The following is a 21,208-nucleotide window of genomic DNA, read 5'->3' on the forward strand; positions in this document are numbered from 1 at the left end:
AAAAAAAAAAAAAAAACAATAGAGAGGAATTCATTATCTTGATTAGGTCAGCCTCCAGCCATGCCCATGAGGTTATTTTGACTAGGTTAAGGTGGGGACGATTACCCCAGAAGGAATCAGCACAGGGTGTACCTAAGCTCGGGTTCTGGGTTGTATAAAAAGGAGAAAGCCGGGTTGAGCATGAGCCTTTATTACTCTCTGCTTTGTCACTATGGGTGCAATGTGACTGGATGCCTCTAGCTCCAGCTGCCATGACTTCTCTGCCCATGACCAAATGAACCGTTTCTCCCATAAGCTGTGTTTCTCGGGGTATTTAATCACAGCGATGATCCAAGTAACTTATACCTGGTCTCACTCTAGTTAGGGTCTTGATGCTCCTCCAGAAGCCCGTGCATCAAAACTTGGTGAAAAGTGGTGAACCTTTAAGAGGCAGAACGTAGTGAGAGCTTTTCAGATCACTGAGGCCATGCCCTCGAAGAGGACTATGGTGGCTGAGTTCTTGCCCTTCATCTCTTTCACTTACCAGCTAAAGCCAGTGAGGTGGTGTTTTGTTTTGTTTTCTTTTGTTTTGTTTTGTTTTGTTTTGTTTTGTTTTGTTTTGTTTTTCCTACTAAGTGCCCTATCATGGTGCCTCCACTGGCCCAAAGCAATGAGACCAGCCGGTCACTGACCAAAAAGAAGCTTGAAAACAGTAAGCTGAAATAAACTGTTTATCTTGATGCATTGACTATCTTAGGAATTTGTTACAGCACTAGTGAAGCCTGCTGACGCATGCCACCAAAAAGGCCAAGAGAGAAATTCAGACAGTTAGAGGGAGGAAAAGAGGGAGAAAGGGAGGGGAGGAGAGAAAGAGAGCAGGAGGGAGAGTGCAGGGACCCCTGGAGACCAAAAGAGGGCATGGAATTCCGTCCAGCCTGAGTTACAGGAGAAGTACGCTGCTCTGTCTCCCTCTATCTCCCCAGGCCAGCTTTTGTCTTTTTTGTAACTGTCTTCTGTCCCTAACTCAGCATCCTCAGTGCTTCTCCATGCTGTAAGACATAGCGGGATTGTCTCCTTCTTTTAAGTAGAATACGATTTCTTCACACAGATCTAGTCTTGTTTATGTAGTCATCCACTGACGGACATTTAGGCTGCTTCACCAGGGACTTTAAGAAATTACTCCTAGACACACAAACAGTGAATAAGATGGTCTTAAAAGTTAAGACAAGGGCTGGTGAGATGGCTCAGTGGGTAAGAGCACCCGACTACTCTTCCGAAGGTCCGGAGTTCAAATCCCAGCAACCACATGGTGGCTCACAACCATCCGTAACNAGATCTGACTCCCTCTTCTGGAGTGTCTGAAGACAGCTACAGTGTACTTACATATAATAAATAAATAAATAAATCTTAAAAAAAAAAAAAAAAAAGAACTGAAGAGCATCTCTTCAGGCCTGGAGGTTTTGTTTTGTTTTGTTTTGTTTTGTTTTAAAAAAAAGTTAAAACAAAATATTTTAGGCAAAAGATGAAACAAACCCTGGCCTGTTTCTGAGATGTAGTGCTAATGACAAGAATCCAGAACGGGGCAGCGTGGGGGCTACGCTGTTTTATGTGTAATAAAGAAACGGGAAGATAAGTGCTCATATTGCATTTGTGTGAAGAAGCTATGGGTGACAGGTAAGAGACCGATCCCACAGTCATTCATACTTACAGGAAAGGACATGGGGGCCTGGCCTGGTGCCTCGGTGTGCTGCCTGGAAAGACGTGTGTCTCCACACACAGACGCTTGCTTGATGTGCTCATCTGTGCTTGCCCTCATCCACCACTTTGTCACTTAGGACCTGAGGCACCTGGCCCTGGCCACCCAAGCACACTTTTTCACAATCACCCTACCTTCCCCTTGTTGGTCCCATGACAGGCTTGCTTTTCCACAGTCTCATTCCTTCCCTCAGTCCTCAAGTCAGTGGCCTCCCCACGCTCCTACTTGGCAACCCATCCCCTCTCAGGTCACCTCTGTAGGACATCCCTTCAGCTCATAGCATAAGCTTAGGGATCTAGCCACCCAACACCAAGGACATCAAGTGCCCAGAGCTGAGCCAAGCCTAGGGATGTTCTGAGAGGTTCCTTGACTGACTTGTGAATCGTCCCTCTGTGATTCTCCCACCACCTGGCAGACCACTGTCCTGCCCCACGGAGGGTTTCAGTGTCACCTCCACACTGTCACTGGCCAATCTGGGAGAAAATTGGACTGTAATCCAGGACAGGCTGCAAAGTGAAGAGGTGGGAGGCATTACACAGGAGAGGGGAACTTTGAAGCGCACATATTTTGGCATGTGAGTTAGAACCAGGTGCTGAGCCCCAGGCATGAGACAGAGCTAGCACCTGCTGTTTCCAGAGATGGCCACCCTCTCCACTGAAAACCTTCAGGATCTCCCTCCACGCCCCCCCATCTTCATCTGCACCGGCTTCCCCACACAGATGGGCAAGAGGTGGTTTGTGAAATTTGCGTTTTCAGGACTGAAAATTGAATGTTGGAGATTGCTAGGGAGGTAAAATTAAGCTGTGACTGTCACCAAGGTCAGGGCTGTCCAGGTTGCCATCCACACGGACTGACCAAGCACTCGCTAATTCTGTAACCCATCCCAGCACCTCCCACACCACAGACTGTGGACAGCCCTCTGGAGAAGTTCCCCTCATCCCTGAGTGGGTTCTGGCCTCCTGTCTTTCTGTCTCTAGGTAAGGGTCACTGGAGGACAGAAAAGGCAGGCAAAGCCAGAGTCTTTCAGGGGGTGAGCCCATAAGATTCTGTGTTTGAGAAAAAGGGGTGACCTGACTGTCTAGGCTGGAATTTTTTCAACATTCACAGACCTACAGGCATGTGTGGAAGAAATGGAATGAAGCACGGGCTCCCTGTTAAAATGCGCATACGCCCTCTGCTGGCCAGGCCACAGAAGAGCTCAGCATTGGTCTAGAGAAGGCCTACATAGGGAGAACACTGAAATGCCCACAGAGGGTCCTTAGCTACACCACCAACTGACAGAAGCCCCCAGGCCTACAATAGGGCTCACAATGAAAATCCACTGATGCCCACTAGGGGTCAGATGTGAATTTGGAGCTACTCTGTAGGCTAATGCATGAGGACCATAATAAGTTCAAGGCCTGCCTAGACTACAGAGAACATACAAAACCAACTTGGGCAACTTAGCAAGACCCTGCCTCAAAATGAAATAGCAAAGCGAGCTGGGATGTTAGCTCAGCCATAGAGGCCACAGGTATTGTGCACAGGCAGTCAACCCCAGCTCTCCCCCTCCAAAAAGGAGTGTGCCTGCTTTCCTAGCTCCTCACAATGCTGAGATGAACCAACAATGTCAAGTTTACATTCCCCAAAATCTAGTCAATGGGACCTCAGGGGAACAATAGCTTCCAAGTGTCAAGGAAACTCTGGGATTGTTCCTGAACCCCTAATCTGGATCAGGTTCAATCCTGAGTCTATTTTTGTGGCCAGTAGCTGGGGCAAGATGGACGTTAAGGACTATTAAGGACTTGGACAAACAACTTTTCCTGCCCTTGGTAGCTCACCTCTAGAGTGCAGGCAGAGGAAGACTCTGAAGCAGGGGGATTACTGTGAGTTGCAGGCCAGCCTGAATTATAAAGATAGAGAGAAGTAGAGGGGTAACCAACTATTAAGGATGTGTTTTCCGGGGAAAGATGGTTCTGGAGAAACAGTGAAGAAGAGATTATTCCTGGGGGAAGAATTGGGGAGGCTATAAGAAAATGGAGAATGGGTGTTGGGCTGTGAAGTGGGGGACACTGGCAGCCTCTCACGAGTGCTCACTGAACAAAAGTGTGGCCAGTCAGAGGCATAGTTCTCCAGCCTAGAACCCAGAGAATCAGTGGGCTCCCACTCAGCTACCCCCAACTGTTTCTTGCCATTGCAGGCAGGCATGCCCCGGACACTGACTGCCTCCGACATGGTCACCCCAGGCAGCCTCAGCCCGCCTCCCACAGAATCCACAGAAGGAGAGCAGGCCGGGCAGCCCCTCCTGGATGGAGCTCCATCCTCAGCCTCTTTGGACACCCTGATCCAACACCTCGTGCCCACAGCCGATTACTATCCCGAGGTGGGTGAGCCGCCGCCTGGCATGGGGAAGGGGCTGGAGAGCACGGCACAGGTGACAGGGCTGGGAATGGTCAGCCCTGGTCCCGGGTCAGGCTGATGACACATCCTCTGTGCGCTGATGAGTTTGTGTGCTATCCTCACCAGAAAACCTACATCTTCACCTTCCTGCTGAGCTCTCGTCTCTTCATCGAGCCCCGAGAGCTCCTGGCTCGGGTGTGTCACCTGTGCATAGAGCAGCAACAGCTGGACAAGCCGGTGCTGGACAAGGTGAGGACCTGGGCAGGGCGCGGCTCTGCGTGCATAGGTACCCCCTGGATCTGACCTCACAGCGTCAGCTTTTGAGGGAGGCAGTGGTTACTCCATCCTCTGGAAAGGGCACCTATTAAGCTTCTCACTTAACTGAGGCCCAGAACCTGCAAGAATAGGCCGCCCTTATCCCTGTGCCTTTTTCCAAAGTCCTGTGAGATCTATTAAAGCTAGACCTGAGCCCCCAGAACCTACTCTTTAGGGCCCTTACCACCGGTAGCCCCATGCCTCTGCACAATTTCTTTTCAGTTACATTCCTTTTCTGTATGAGGATGGCTTCTCTATGCTATGCCTCCGCAGACCCTTTCTCCTCTCCCTGCCTGATCCTGTAATTTTCTATGCCTGCGTCAGTCAGGCTTTTGGGTACAGAAACCCAGCTTCAACTGGCCCAAGCAAAAGGCCATGACTGACTCACGAGCTCGCCCAGCAGTAGGTACTTCTCTTTGAGGAGCCCAAATCACCCAACAGGACATGGGTTTTCCTACTCTGATGCTCCCCGCCTGGTTTTATCTGGGACCACAGGCCTCCCCTTGTGCCGGCTGATTCTCCTGCACAATGGTAGGTGGTCTCCTTTGTCAGGGTGACCATCTAACTTCTCAGTTACGCGGGAAGACCTTTAAAGGTAAAAGGTTGAGATTTCATTGACCAAGCTTAGGTCACATGCTCCGCTGCGTGCAGTCACGTGATGCCTTAGAATCCCGGGATCTGATTGGCCAGGATTCATATAGTTCTATCCCTGAGTCAATCAGCAGGGCTTGTCTCTCTGGAGAGAGAGGAGGAGCCCCATGGGAAAACTAAGATATCCCGACCCTAGGAAAGGGAGAGGCCAGGGATGCTGTCGGTGGTAGAAATGAGATGGACCTGGTCTCAAAATGTATGTCTGTCTCACCTCCATCCTGGGTGTGAGCAGAGCCAAGGTGTCTCCCCTCCCACCCTCTGCTCTGTTGTTCTCTCCCTGCTGCAGGGCACAGGTAGCCTGAGGCTTACCACAACTACGGCAAGGGCCCGTAATGGGCAGAGCCCGCTCAGTGAGAGGCTTGCTACAGCCCCACCAAGTGGCCCCTGCTTTCCCTTGCAGGCCCGAGTCCGGAAGTTTGGTGCCAAATTGCTCCAGTTGTTAGCCGAGTGGACTGAGACCTTCCCACGGGACTTTGAAGAGGAGTCCACCATTGGACACCTGACAGACGTGGTGGGCCGCATCTCCCCGTGTGACGAGGTGGGCCAGGCAGGGTAGAAGTCGCTTCCCCTTCCTGTACCTTTCTTCCCACCCAGGACCTGAGCCTGTTTCCGGCTTCCTCTGGGCCCTTCTCTCCCCACACTGCATAGTATAAATACCTCAATGGGCCCTCTGGAGCCCGTGGAGGAGGCGGGACCTGTATAGCTAAGTGGGAATCCAGGGCCCTGTATCTCTACCTTTCCCTTCTGTCCTGGCAATGGTATTAGGTAGTGAAGAAGGCTCAGATCAAGGGCTCAGAGGGACTGGTGGCCTGGCAGTGGCTCTGTAACCCGCTAAGCCACCTGCACAGGCCTCCAGAGGCCTCCCTCCCACAGGCCTGCTCCCGTGTAGAGCTAGGCTGGCAGTCAGTGTTCATGGCCAAGGCCCTGTAATTTGGAGCAGAAGGAGGGTTCCACAGATGAACCACAAGTGCAGCAGAGAGAACAAGTTTCCCAACTGCCTGCCACTCCTCGGCCAGCTCTCAGGCCAGCTCCTTGATGCATAAGAAGGAGAGATGTCTCTAGAAGACATATTTGCCACAGGCCCTCAGGGTTAAAGGCCAAAACTCTTGAGATACACTTGGGATACGTGGACATCTCAATAAATCCAGCTAAGCTAATGGCATCTCTCTTTAGAAATCATGTCTCTGGGACTGACATGGCTCAGCAGTTAAGATCAGAAGGACCAGAGTTCAGTTCCCAGCATCCACACTAGCATCACAGCTTACCTGTAACTCAAGCTCCAGGGCCCTGGTGCCTGCCAGGGCACCTGTACTGGTGTGGCACCAGCACGCAAACAAACACATATGCATCTAATTTGTTTTTGTTTTTAATTTAAAAAATTATCTTTTTTAAAAGACAGAAATATGGTCTCTGAAGGAGAGCTGGTGGGTTTCCCATTGTGAGTGGAGGTTGCCCCTAGGAACCTCTTGTCCCTGCCCCCAGCTCAGGGAACAGTCCAAAGCAGGCTGTCCCTCCAAGCTCCATGCTGAGAAAGTTTGTCCTTGCACCATTCACCGAGTGCATCCTGCATGCCCAGAGATGGGCTGGGTCCTTATAACAAAGATGGCGCTTCCTGCCCCACACAGCATCATAGCATCATTCTAGCTGGGGTCCTGTGAGGAAGGTGACATTGCCAGGAACTTAGGCAGGAGAGTGAGGCTGGTTCACAGCCTGGTTCTGAGCCAGGCTTGAGGACCAGGATGGTTCCCACTTGAGCCAGTAAGAGGCCAATCTTCCAGGGCTGGGTCTGCCCTGTGCTTTCCCATCCTCCTCTTCCTTCCTTCGCTGGTTTGCCCGACCTTCTCTGTCCCGGAGCCCAGAAATAGCTGGTACGTTTTAGCCAGAGATGTTCTGCCTGAAGCATTTTCTCAGCCCCCACCTGTAACCCACAGCCTTCTCCCCAGCTGGCCTTCACTTCAGCCCCAACCACCACATGTCCAATGATCCCAGGGTATTTGCTGGTACCTGGCCTTATCCACAGAGGCAACACACACACCCCATACACCACACACAGACACACACACATCACACACACCACACAGACACACCATACACATACCACACACACCCATACCACATCCTCACACATTCAAAACACACACAAAAAACATGTACACACATACACCACACACAGTCAACACACACACACACTTTGGAGCCCAGGAGCCTGCAACTGGGGTTGAGTTTGGGGTGTGGGTCTTCAGGCCTGAGTGCCCTCTCCCCTCACCCCAACCCTAGACCTACGGGAGCAGGGTGCACCAGCTCCTGCAGACTCTGCACCAGAAATTGGCGTCACTTGGCCAGGGACCAGAAAGCCTGGTGGGGGCCGACAAGCCCATCTCCTACAGGACCAAGCCTCCAGCCTCCATCCACAAGGAGCTCCTGGGTGTCTGCAGTGACCCCTACACGCTGGCCCAGCAACTGACCCACGTGGAGCTGGTGAGTGGGACCCAGGGAAAGAGCCACTAGAATAGCAAACACTGTCCCTAACCTGTCTTTCCTGATCTCAGCATAGCCCAGCATAGCTCATCCAAGTCCAATGTACGCCTGCAGAAGACTCTAGAGCGGTCCCTCAGGATTCTTATGCCTGGGACAGGAGGACTGCAGGTGGCAACTAAGGGTCTAGGCGGAGGACAGAGGAATGGGGTTCGAACTCTCATTCTGATGCCATTCACTGTGTGGTCTTCTCAGACCTAAGGAACTTGCCATTTGGGACACACATGCGCGCGCGCGCACACACACACACACACACACAGAGGGCTGGAAGTAGGGGGAGGTTGCTCTCCCAGTTTTCCAGAGCAGCAGCTGAGACCTCCTTCATGCTGGTAAAAGGGAATGAGCTGACCTCTCCCCAAACACAAGGGGTCCAGAGGCTTAAGACAGCACCTCCCTGCCACACCCACACCCCTGACTGTGCCCTTGATGCCTCCCAGCGTGTGCCTCCTCCCCAGTGTGTGCCTCTCCTTCTTTTCTGACTCTTCTCCCCTCCCCATGCAGGAGCGACTAAAGCACATTGGGCCCGAGGAGTTTGTCCAGGCTTTTGTGAACAAGGACCCCCTGGCAGGCACAAAGGTAAAAGGTTCTTGGGAGAGCTGAGAATACAGTGGCCTCTACCCAGTGGTGGCCACGAGGTGGGAGATCTCACGGACTGGGGAAGCCTTGATGCTGCCGGGAGCAGAATGGAGGGCATCCGGCCTTTCCAGCTCAAATGTCCAGCACTGAGTCCCAGAAAGCCCAGGGGACTGGCTAGACATACCCACCAGATCACTCACCCAACCAGGGTGGAGGGAGAGTCGGGAAGCCCACTGTCACCTTGAGTCAGGCTTCAATGCGGGGTAGAGAGAAGATACAAGGTGCACCTAGCACGGTCAGACCTGAGGGTCCTCCTTGTGCGTTTCGGCAGGCGCTGGTGCCCTCTAGCGGCTATGATAGGAAGTGCTGACTGGTGCTCCTTGCTTGAAAGGATTGGGAGGGTTGAGCCACACTAGCATTGAAAGCTAGTTTATTTTTCCTCCTAGGGCCCCAGCCACAGAAGGAGGGCGTCTAACCAACTGGCTAGATCCAGTCAGAACTGGAAGCATGTGTCATTTATTGCCCCGCATAAGAGAGAGAGACAGAGACAGAGACAGAGACAGAGAGAGCAAATTAAATGCTGTAATGGGAATTGCTCTTTTTAAGCTGCCCATACTTTTGGTAAAGATCACAGGACTTTACTAGGCAGATGAACAATGGCGTCCACTATGCAGATGTGCGTCTTCAGGCTAGGAGCTGGAGCTCAAGGGCAGAACCCTTTCCTCCCACTCAGGAACCCCCTAGGTCCATTCTAGTGCCAATCCCTGAAGGGAAGGGAGGGGGATCGAATCTCACAGGTATGTAGTTGAGAATTTGAAATACTTGACATTCTTATGAGATATCTGTCCATATTCTTGTTAGATGCAAGTGCTAATTTTTAAATATTCATTGTAACACGAGATCCAAAAATATATCAGTGACCTTTCCATACACCGTGATGTCCACCGAACTGTAACACACCTTGAATATGTGATTTTGTAGCACCATACATCATTTTACAAAACACAGAGATGCTGAGTAGAGCAGATCTCCCCACTGTTGGGTTGAAAATCTGTGAAAACCCTGAGGCTGTCAAGCTCACAGAGGTGGGTGAGGGCTTTGTAAATTCCCATTGTTCTCTTGAAAGCTTGGACTTCTTCATTGGCAACAAATGCTGCGGATTGTTAGACCAGGCTGGCCTCGAACTCAGAAATCCGCCTGCCTCTGCCTCCCGAGTGCTGGGATTAAAGGCATGCGCATTTTCAAGGCAAGATCAGCCAAATGCTGAAGTCTGAACAATGGGAGTTTCTCTATCATTCTTCAAGTCAAAATAATATTCAGTGAAAACCAGTGGTCAGTTCAGGTGCTCGCTCTTAAGACAGCAGGTTTTGGAGGGTTTTTTTTGTTTTGTTTTTGCATGTCAATTTTGTAACTGACAGTACTGACTAGGACTTGGGGGAGGGGGAGGCTAGGATTGAACCCAGGGCCTCTTGCATGCTAGGCGACTGAGCCACCACGTGGTGCTGGGAGCTTCTAGCAAGGGCTCTCAACCACTGAACAACCCCACCAGCCCCTGAAATCATATTTATTTTTACTTCTGTGGCAAGCATAAAATAGAAATTCCACTGGTAGAAGAGGACAGGAATAGTCTATAGATCCTCCTCCATACCGAAAGTCTCTGAAGTGCTAAGACTGTTACTTAATGCAGGAAACCCCTGCTCGAGTTTACTTATAGCATCAGCTGGCACCCCAGGACCATGTGAAGCAGAAGTGTTGAGAAATGACACCCTTCTTTTCCTAGTTTTAAAAGGACCACTCTTAGCAGTCCGTGCTAGAGTGCTTGCAATTAAAGGATGTCTTCAAGTATCAGAAAGGTGCCTTGCTTCTTAATGTGTCAAGAGGTCTCACATTGGATTGTTTCTCTGGTTCTATTGCCCCCACATAGATTAAAGGCAGTAGAGTAGTCTCAGATGTGCCGATATGCGTCGACATCACATTAACAAAAAGGATCCAGCACGTGTGTCCTCTTGGACTTTGACCAAGAGCCAGCCCAGATATAAATTCTCCTACCCTTCTCCATGTGTCTTCTGTCTCTGTGTGGCTTACGGTTTCTGTCCTGCCTGCAATCTGTCCGTCTGTCAGATGTGTCTGAATCTGTGCCTTCCTGAATGCTGTCTTTGTGAATCTGTCCCTAACAAAGGGCTTGGCTCTCCTCTATTAGACAGCTTTCCAGGAGGAAGGCATGATGACTGTCTCACAGAAATACTTTAACCGAGTTTTACACGGAGTAAAGCTACCGGTTCTAACCTTCCCAGATAACAAGCGGTCCCGCAGACAGTCTATCTCTGTGCTCTTTCCAGAACTGGTGGCAGATAGTTATTGTACAAGGTCTCTTTTGTCCTGTTTGCTATTTTTCAACAAATGGTTATCATAGCATACATTCAAGCACACCACGCATTGCTCTGGGCCAGCGGCATGGAAGAAAAACACAATTCAAGATTAAAGCTTAGGCTGCAAAAAACTGCTTCTGTGGGAAATCTAAGACAAAGATGGTTGTTACATTGTTCTCCCAGAGGCAGGTGGAACAGACAGGCTGAGCACACAGCAGGACACCAATCAGCCTTAGGACACCAATCAGCCTTAAGTGAGCTTAAGGTGTGTTACTACCTTGGTTGTAAGGTCTAGCAAAAGTTCCCAACTCTTGGATGTAAGAGATATTTTCATGATAATGCATTGTCACAGAACTCACATGTTGCTCTCCTCTACACTACTGACTGTTTTTTACTAGCTTTGAAAGATCAATGTTGAATCTATCTTACAATTCTGAAATAAGCAAACCAGGACAAATAAGACAAACCTTTGTGTCTCCGTATCCCTGAGTCCTGCATGCTGCTTTGTTTTGAGGTTCTGCCACCATTACTCAGGAGTGAGACTGCATGGCTACTCCTCTGCCTGACACTATTTACAGCCCCTCTTACTCTTTCCGCTGCTGTGTGTCTTACTGCTGTGTGTGACTGGAATTGCCTATTGCTGGAGCATGCATCTGCTTTTGCCAGAGAAAACTCTTGAGACTGAGTGTTCTCAGAGGAGTAACTTTCCTTAGCCCAGTCAAGTTTTTCTTGTTGGATTGTTTCTTTGTTTATCTCACTGTTATTTACTAACCATATGGCTGTTTAGGTTTTCTATCCTCTGCCCCAAAGCAATTCTAAGGATGGAACTTAGGTGGTTCCATAGCCTAAGCAGGACCTCTACCCTGGAGCTACACTCCCAAGTCTCCCATTTGCGTGTTGTTATTTTGTGACAGGCTCACTAACTAGTTCAGCTAGGCCTTGAACTTAGGCTCCCTCTGCCCTCGGCCTCCTGGGTAGCTGAACTCTGTCTGCCTTTCTCTTTTCTCTTAAGTTACTTTGTAACTTAACCTTTTCCCTTAAATTTTCCTGTTTACAGATACAGAGTTACTCACTGACAACTATTCTTTTAGATTTCTGCATCCATGCTGGAGTCCCATTACTATTCTTTGTGATTTATTCCTGTCTCTTCATCAATATAACAATCACATCACTCGGATTCCAAGTGAATGCAACCAAGCTTGGTGTGTGCCTGTGCATGAGCATGCGTGCTTGTGCATGTGTGTGTGCTTGAGTGTGTGTATGCATGTGTGTGCTTGAGTGTGTGTGTGTGCTTGAGAATGTGTCTGTGCTTGAGTGTGTGTGTGCTTGAGTGTGTGTGTCCTTGAGTGTGTGTTTGAGTGTATTGAGTGCTTGAGTGAGAGTGTGTGTGTGTGTGTGTGTGTGTGTGTGTAAGAAAGAGAGAGATTCTGGGCATCAGACCCAGGTCTTCATGTTTGTCTGGAAAGCACTTTACCTAATGAATCATCTCCCCAGTCCTAACTCCATATTTTGAAGACATGTTACTTAGCACAAATGTGATATTTTCCTAGCGAATTGAACCTCTTATCACTGTGTGGTTACCCTTTACTTATTTCTATAGTGCTTTTCCCTCAGAATATTTTTTTTTTGCCTTAAAACCTGTCCAACTGTCACAGATCCTCCCTTGCTTTCAATGGCGCTCTGTCCTGATAAGCCCACCATAAAGCTGAAAAGTTTTAGTTGAACCCTCAAAGTTGGAATCCTCCGAATAGCTGAGTGATATTTGCCAAATGAGCAATTTCCTACTTCTCTTTTATTTACATCCTGGACTTAGATTTGACTGTAGTTGCTGATCTGCAAGGGTCGGTCCTCATCTACCCCTGTGGCGTTTGGCATCATCTTCCTTGACTTCCTGTTTCTTTTTCTCTCCTTTCTTTACCTTTTTTCCATCTATCTCTTCTACTCATTGAATTTATCCTGGTAGTTTTAACATATACATTTCTTTACCTTAAATTTAATCATTTAAACAATGGTCCATGTATTTACAACACACAGAATGTTCAGCATAGGTTGAATTTTTCCCCAAATATTTATTACTCAGGAAAAGATTCAAATGGAAATCTATACATATAGATACACATACAAACATACATACATACATGCATGCATAGAGTTGATTTTGTTATTCCCATTAATTATGTTCTAGAACACCAACACGAATGTCAAATTAGCAAATCCTAAGCCATTGCTCCTGGGGGGAAATGCAGCATCAGGTTCTTTTCTCAATATTTTCTACAAGCAATCAACACCTAGCCATGGTTGTGTGCACATGTGTAAAAGACACCAGTCTAATGTGCATTACTGACTAACACTGGACTTAGTAATGCACAGTAACACACACACACACACACACACACTGGCTGAACATTCTATGTATTGTAAATACATGGACCATTGTTTAAATGATTAAACTTAAGGTAAAGAAATGTGTATGTTAAAACTACCAGGATAATTTTGTCAATGAGTAGAAGAGGTAGATGGAAAAAAGGTAAAGAAAAGAGAGAAATGGCCAGGCCAACTCATGCCTGGGTCTGAGATGGAGCTCAGAAGTAGAATGCTTGCCTAGCAGGAGTTTAATCCCCAGGGCGACATAAAGAAAATATTTATCTGTGTATGTATCTAATCTATCTACCTACTTGTCTGTTTCTGGATCTATCTGTTTGTCCATGCACTTGTCTATCTATCCATCTCTCTCTATTTGGCTATCCATGTCTGTAGAAGTCGTAGATAAATGAGAGCTATCTAGTACACGTTTTCTCTGTAGGAGACACCATAGCCTTTGAGTGCTTTAGAAATAAAATATATCACTCCAGTATTATTCTTGGAATCCTTTCAAAACATGGAAACCGTTCCCCAAAGAAAACATAAAAAGGAAAGAGAAGAGATACTAAACAGAGGCAGGGGGAAGGATCCTTGCACACAATATGAGCAGAAACAAGACACAGTGGCTGTATTTAGTTCGGTCTTAGCTGGAAATACTCATGCAAATGGCTCAGATATTTTGGTTTGCTGTGCCTGCACACCATTGAACGGAAAAGCAATACAAGCTATTGGAGGGGGGGAAAGTAGTACACAAATTTGTAAATACAGAATCTATGGGTAATATTGGTTCTGTGTATATACTCATAATATTGAAGTACAGCTTCATTAATTGATGTACTTGTACATCATCTGATGCTGTGGATGGACCCAAGGACCTCCCCCCGCATCATGAGTGTGCAGTCTACTGCAGGGCTCTATACCAAACCCTCCTCTTTGCCTTCTCCTGCCACTGTGATTCTGGGGATAAGCCCAGGACCTCCAGACTCCAGGAAGAAGACCAGGAGGTTTCACATCAGATCATTGTGTTTCTGGTTGACTTCGAGATTATTCCATTGTCCGGGTTCTTTATAGTGACTATGACCTGTTTCTATGCTCTAAAAAGTTATCAGCAAGGAGACTCAGCCTGCATGTCTTTCCTAGCCCCGCTTCAGTGACAAGACGAACAACGTTGAGGCCTACGTGAAGTGGTTCAACAGACTATGCTACCTGGTAGCAACGGAAATCTGCATGGTGAGTAAAGCCAGCTTGGCCCTGCCTGCCAGCCAGAGGCTACCTGGGGATGTATCGAATCCCAACCTTCCCAAGCCCAGGGGCTTGGCTGGACCATTGTACCAGACCAGGTTCACCTCTTCCCTCAAGTGATTGTCCCCTGTAGATGGATCTCAGGGTGGATCCACCAGCCAAGTGAAAGTCTGTCTATTTGCTGGGGACAGAGGGCTGGCTACTGTGTGCCTCAGTCTGGGCCTGTCTGCCTCAGGCAGCTGGGGTGTGTACCTTACTTGGTGCTTGGAGATAAAAAGGGTCTAACCTTTAAGAACTGAGAAATTGCATGTTAAAAGTCCAGGCCAACGATGAGATTGGAAATAAATCTATTCCTAAATCTTTTCTTTATTTAATACCAGGCCCCAATTACTTTCTAAAATTTGTGTTTTCAGTGTAATCTAAAGCCATGCTGTTGTTTGCGTAGTTAGTGAATGATACTTGCAGGGGACAGCAGGTGATCTCTACAGGTTCCACTGTGTCTATTGACCTTGTTTTGCCTATTTTTGTTTATTCAGTGTTCTGAAGGATACACACAATTTTCCCCAAACCATCAATCACTGGTGCACATTTCATCTGTTATTTTCTGAATATAAAAAGATGATGGGTCAAGATTTTTAAAAAGCTGAATTCCAAAACAAGTCCAGACTAGTGGCTGCTTCTGTCGCAGGAAGCTCTGTCACCCTAGTGTTAGACACATTGTCATTGAGGTGAGGTGCCTGGCCAAACCCTGCCTGTCATCTACCCTCCCTTTAAACCAAAGGCACTGCCCTCTGGACATACATCTTCATCTTCAGGCCATGCTTCTCAGCCTTCCTAATGCTGATCCATTAATACAGCTCCTGTTGTGGTAACCCCCCCAACCATAAAATTATTTTTTTGCTACCTCACAATTATAATTTCGCTACTGTGATGAATCATGATATAAATATCTGAGATGCAGGATATGATATTTGACCCCAGTGGGTCACGACCCACAGCTTGAGAACCACTGTCCGGTTGCACACTGTGACAGACTGGCTAGTTAGGCTCACAGGATGCAGGTGCTGAGCCAGAGCCTGGGGTCAAGGGTCAATGCTCATTAGGGCTCAGCAGCTGAGAGGTGAGCAGGGCAGTGAGGTTTGTGCTAAGGGAGAAACTGACCCGTGATGTTCATAACGGACTGACGCGGTCGACTTTTCTCTAAACATCACCCGGCTCCGTCACTGTCATCGGTTAGTGTTGCTATTTGAAGGGCAGAATTGAGCCTCAGGTGGGCAGCTTTCTGCAGCAGAGAGGACTCCTTGTGGGGAGGGGCTGTGGTGGTGCACCTACAGTGTCACTTCCTGGTGGCTAGAGAGACAACGGTGTGGCTAGACAAGAAAGATGCGCCAGAATTGTACTGGCCTGAGCCTGTTCCCACATTCCCATCACTGTATGCTGCATCTGCTACAAAGGGTCCCAAGACCCTGGGCCTTGGGCTTCTCAGCTGTGGAATGGGTTCTGAGAAGAACAGGAGAGCCAGGCTGGTTGATTGGGGTGTTTGAAGAGGGAGGAACACATGCCCACTGAAGCTCGGTTGTCCTTTCCGCAGCCAGCCAAGAAGAAGCAGAGAGCGCAGGTGATTGAGTTCTTCATCGATGTGGCCCGCGAGTGCTTCAACATCGGCAACTTCAACTCCCTCATGGCCATTATCTGTGAGTGAACTTGCCCAGGCCTCGAATACCCTGTGTGAGGACCGCTAGAGAGGTGAAAGTGGACACGGCTGGCGGGAGGGGGTGCACGTCTAGGGTCTTCTCTGCAGTGAGTGGCTGTGGGCTAGGTGGCCAGCTCCAGAGGCTGATGATGGAGGTGCTCCATCTGAAGCAAGGTCAACCTCCAAGGGGCGGCGCATTTGAAGAGTCTGGGAGTGTGCACCCACAGACAGAGAGGATGGGACCAAAATAAGTATTGGTGCTATGTATGGTGGGCCCGTGTAGGTGGGTCAGTCAGAGTTACCGTGCACCCAAGTCCACCTCAGTACAGTGTACACCAGTACCCTGCCCTCTCAGCTACCCTTCAGCCACCTTCAGGGCACACCAAGGCCACTCTTCCTATGGGGCTACCCAGGCTGAAGGAGCCCGCCCGGCTCTATTTACCTTCTTCCAGCTGGCATGAACATGAGCCCTGTCTCCAGGCTGAAGAAGACTTGGGCCAAAGTGAAAACAGCCAAATTCTTCATTCTGGAGGTAAACAGGGTTGCCGGCCCAAGGGTTGTGGCCATCTGGTCCCTGAATATAGCTACCCCAATGTCTCCCTGTCTCCTTCCAGCACCAGATGGACCCAACAGGGAACTTCTGCAACTATAGGACAGCCCTGCGTGGGGCAGCCCACCGTTCACTCACTGCTCACAGCAGCAGGGAGAAGGTAAGAAAGAGCCTTCGAAGCTTAGAAGTTTCAGCCTTCAGGTGGGCCGTATCAATATACTCTTCAGCTTTCTGTCACTGTAACCAAATACCTGACACAACCAAGTTATAAAGCAGAAAGGTTCGACTTTTGCCTGCAAGCCCCAGAGGTTTCGGTACTTGATTGGTGGACTTTGTTGCTGTGGGCCTTTTATGGTTAAGACACATGATAAAATGAAATTGCTCACTTGATGGTAGGGGAGCCAAAAAGAGGAGGAAAAAAACCACCCTCAGAATTCAAAGGCACGTCCCCAGTGACTAAAGATCTCTTGCTCACTAAACTCCATCTCCTGATGTTTCCACGGCCTCCCACGAATACCTCCCTGGCTAGCAAGTTATAGTCATAGGGGCCTTTAGAAAACACATGATCCAAACTGTAGCAATCAGGAATCTGAGAGGCCAAATCACCTGGCCCAGTCCCTGCCCTAGTAAGCCTGCTGCAGCCAGGACAGTAGAAAGCCAGACAGCAAGGGCAGTAACTTCTCTCCACTGAGCATCTAGAACAGGTGGGCTCCATGATTCCCAGCCTTCCACTTAACTCTGTTGGGCTTCAGCATCGCCATCTGCCAGATTGGAAGACTGGGTCCCCGTGAGAATTCTTCACTGTTCTGTTGCACTGTGGGGCCGTAGCAGAGCCAGGTATCAAGCCCCATGCTGCACAGCTTTGAATACCTTGGCCTTATTATACTGCATCGGCTGCTTTGCTGAGCCCAGGACACAAGTGGTGCTGTGTTTTAGCCTCACGGGTACTGGCTCCCAGCTTACGAGTCAGACTCTAGGGTGGACTGTATAGAAGCCCGGCTGACACCTCTGATTGGAGAAGTCGCTTGCAACAGAGGATTTCTGCAGGGGTTTTCTCCCATCCTCACTAAGGCTGGGTGACCATGGGGCAGGGTGACACTTCATGTGCCTGTACTCTGAGTCCTGCTCTAGCTCTGTGCTACTCAGGGCTGTTCCTTTACAATGATCTGCACCTTCTCCCTTCTAGATCGTCATCCCCTTCTTTAGCCTGCTCATCAAGGACATTTACTTCCTCAATGAGGGCTGTGCCAACCGCCTTCCCAATGGGCATGTCAACTTTGAGGTGGGTCCACCAGCTTTCAATGGTACCAGTAAGTGAGACAGCTGCTAAATGTTCCCCAGCATAAACAAGGGAGGCAGCTAAAGAGATGCCGCAGCATGAAGTGAGGCAAGCAGGAGGACCCAAGTCCTGCCCCCAGAACCATGGGAAGAAATGCTGGGTTTGTTGGAACCCGTTTATAATCCCAGTCCTGGGAGGAGGAGAGACATGGATTTCTGGGTGTCTATGGACAATCAGCCTAGCTTAATTCATTAGTTCTAGGCCAGTGAGAGACTCTGTCTTTTGTTTGTTTGTTTGCTTGCTTGTTTGCTTTGTTTTGTTTTGATTTTTCAGACAGGGTTTCTCTGTGTAGCCCTGGCTGTCCAGGAACTCAGAGATCCACCTGCCTCTACCTCCCAAGTGCTTGGATTAAAGGTGTGTGCCTCCATGCCCAGCCGAGAGACGCCATCTTTTGTTGTTGTTTTGTTTTGTTTTGTTTTGTTTGTTTGTTTGTTTGAGACAGGGTTTCTCTGTGTAGCCATGGCAGTCCTGGAACTCACTTTGTAGACCAGGCTGGCCTTGAACTCAGAAATCCACCTGCCTCTGCCTCCCGAGTGCTGGGATTAAAGGCGTGTGCCACCACCGCCCGGCTGAGAGACCCCATCTTAAAAAGCATAATAGACAGTACCTGAAGTTGACCTCTGGCCTCTACTTCCCCGAGTGCACCTGTAGTAACACACACACACACACACACACACACACACACACACGAATAGACAAAAGTTGCCAGCATGGGACAGCTAGCCAATGGATAGCTAGATTCGTGGGGGCTGCAGGAGAGGCAGGGTGCAGCAGTTTACAGCCATTTCAGACTGGGGTCATCCAGGTCCCCTAGCATCAGCCAGAGGGAGAGACCAAGGCTCAGGCCAACAAACACTCCATACCGGGCACTGTTCTCAGCACAGGGAGCTGAGCCATTTTGGTCCTTGAAGAGAAATCCAACCCTGAAGATCTATAATGGCAGCTGGTGAGATGCTTCAGAGACCACACAAAAGTACATGAGAAAACCAGGACAGTTCCCAAAAAGGAGTGTCCCCAAGCTGCAGGATGGAGGTGTGAAGCAGAAACCACAGAGGGCAGAAGCAACGAGTTTCTCTCAGCTCCCAGTCTCATTAGATGTCCTTCAGGAAGTTCCTATGACCTCCTAAGCAGAGAGACCCCCCATCTGCTGGGGTTCCCACAGCAGACAAGGCATTGGTCACTCACTCCGAGAACCCGAGTTCCTGGACACTTCAGAAGAGCCCACCCACATACTAATATGGTGGATGGGCTCTGCAGACAGAGTCCAGCAAACAGCAGGACATGAAGTTCAGTGGGACCTTTCAATCTTTGGGGGGAGAGAGGCTCTTGTCTTACAGAAGGCTCGGCCCCCTCCTGGTGCCCACTTAGCCTTCTACTCTAACAAGCATAAATCCTGGACCTAGTATTTGCTCTATAGCAGTGGTTCTCAACCTATGTGTCACAGCCCCTTTGGGGATTGAACAATCCTTTCTCAGGAGTCTCCTTTAGACCACCAGGAAACTGATATTTGCATGATGATTCCTAACAGGAGCAAAATTACAGTTATGAAATAGCAATGAAAATAATTTGACGTTTGGGGCCCCACAGCATGAGGAACTGTATTAAAGGGTCGCAGTGTTAGGAAGGCTGAGACCACTGCTCTATAGGAAGCCCATTCCCCTACTTCTGTAAATGGGGCCACAGCTGTGGCTACACAGAGGTCCTGGAGGCTGTCAAGAACTCTGTGAGTGTCCCCAGCTGATGAGGACCACAACTCAAGTCTGGGTTCTTTGGCCTATACCTGCTATCTGCACAGATTCCAGGTGACACACAAGCCTGGTTGTCCCAAAGTTGGCAGATCCAGAGGACTGTCTAGGCCAGCATGTGGTCCCAGGGTCTTACCGAGGGGCCACATAGATGAGCCCAGGGACCTGAGATGGGTTTTTTTCTGTTGGTGACCCTGACAGTGAAGACTCATCATTTCCTCTTGTTGTTCCAACTGTGTGACCTTAGAGTCAGAGCTGTGGGAGACTGTGAGCCACTCATGTGACCACATGCGGAGGGAGCATGTGGTAGGGACTAGACCTGCCTACTAGGGCTGGTTGAGGGGATGAAACAGGGCAGGCTCTCCAGCCCAGACATGGCTTTGGACTTTGTCCTACCTTCTTTGCTGTCTCTGTGATAAAATACGCTGACAGAAACAAAGGAGAAAGGGTTTGTTTTGGCTTACGGTTCCAAAGGGTTGAGAGTCCATCACAGAGAGCAGAACAGGAAGCTGGCTGACACACACACACAACGTATCTGTGCTCAAGAAGCGCCATCCAAACAGCAAGGGGGACCAGGCTGTCAACCCTCCAAGGTCACCCCCAGTGACATACTTCCTCAGCAACTCTCCACCTCCCAGAGGTTTCATAACCTTCCAGCAGTGTCACCAGTTGGAGAAGAAGCCTGCTGAGGGCATTTCACAGTCAAACGTAGCTGGCTGCTATGTGTTTAAAGTCCTTTTGAAAGTTAGCAGACTTTTAAATTTTAAACACATATGTCGTCAGCCCTCTGTTTCCATGGGTTCTGCATCGGTGGATGGAAAATATTTCTTATTTACATCTGTACTGAAGACACACAGACTGGTTTGCTTGTCACTGTTCCCAGAACAATGAACACAGACTCCATTTGCATAGCATTACATCATAGTAGGTGTCAGGAGGAACCTGGAGATGGTTTAAAGCATGCAAGAGAAGCTATCTCTGTGACATGGAAATAAATACACATTTTAAAAAGGGACAAGAGGCTCTGTGGTTTGGGGTATCTTGGGTGGGATAAAGGGAGCCTAGAACCAATTGCTTGTGCATATTAAAAGATGATTCTAAGCTGTACAGCAGTGGTGCACGCCTTTAATCCCAGCACTCAGAAGCCAGGCAGATTTCTGTGAATTTGAGGCCAGCCTGGTCTACAGAGCGAGTTCCAGGACAGCCAGGACTATGCAGAGAAACCCTGTCTCAAAATAACAGCAACAACAAAAAATGATTTGAAAATACACTTAAAATTTACTTAGGGCTGTTGAGATGGCTCGGTGGATGAAGGTGCTTGCTGGCAAGCCTGTGGGCCTGAGTTCCATCCCTAAGATATACAGGGTAGAAAGATAGAACTGATTCCTGCAAGTTGTCCTCTGACCTCCACCTGTGCGCCAGTGCATGCATATGCCTACACATATGTGTACAATAGAATGTCACAGATCTTTAAAAAGAATTTACTTGGGCTTCATAGATGGAGCAGCACTTGAGAACACTGCTCTTCCACAGTCCCCCAGTTCAGTTCCCAACATCATGTCAGGAGGCTCACAACTGCCTGCAACTCCAGCTCCAGGGGTTACAGCACCCTCTGCTGGCCTCTGTGGGCATCTGCACTCATGTTCACATACCCACATGTATACACATAATTAAAAATAATGCAAATCTTTTTAAACTAGTTAATTTTTTTTTTTTTT

The 21,208-nt window shown here is 48.8% G+C and overlaps 1 protein-coding gene across 2 annotated transcripts in view; it reads left to right on the forward strand.

Moving 5' to 3' along the window:
• Rasgef1c (RasGEF domain family member 1C) overlaps positions 1-21,208 on the forward strand; it is a 75,086-nt gene that overhangs the window by 47,805 nt on the left and 6,073 nt on the right. For both annotated transcript variants that reach the window (XM_021177347.2, XM_021177346.1), the window contains exons 2-11: positions 3,915-4,097; positions 4,241-4,363; positions 5,481-5,618; positions 7,358-7,558; positions 8,117-8,191; positions 14,062-14,151; positions 15,755-15,857; positions 16,309-16,388; positions 16,471-16,566; positions 17,593-17,688. In XM_021177347.2, the coding sequence (XP_021033006.1) occupies positions 3,921-4,097; positions 4,241-4,363; positions 5,481-5,618; positions 7,358-7,558; positions 8,117-8,191; positions 14,062-14,151; positions 15,755-15,857; positions 16,309-16,388; positions 16,471-16,566; positions 17,593-17,688 (1,179 nt within the window). In that variant the 5' untranslated portion in view covers positions 3,915-3,920. The remainder of the gene's footprint in view (positions 1-3,914; positions 4,098-4,240; positions 4,364-5,480; positions 5,619-7,357; positions 7,559-8,116; positions 8,192-14,061; positions 14,152-15,754; positions 15,858-16,308; positions 16,389-16,470; positions 16,567-17,592; positions 17,689-21,208) is intronic.

This window comes from Mus caroli, chromosome 11 (genome assembly GCF_900094665.2).
Source record: "Mus caroli chromosome 11, CAROLI_EIJ_v1.1, whole genome shotgun sequence".
Classification (NCBI taxonomy): domain Eukaryota; kingdom Metazoa; phylum Chordata; class Mammalia; order Rodentia; family Muridae; genus Mus; species Mus caroli.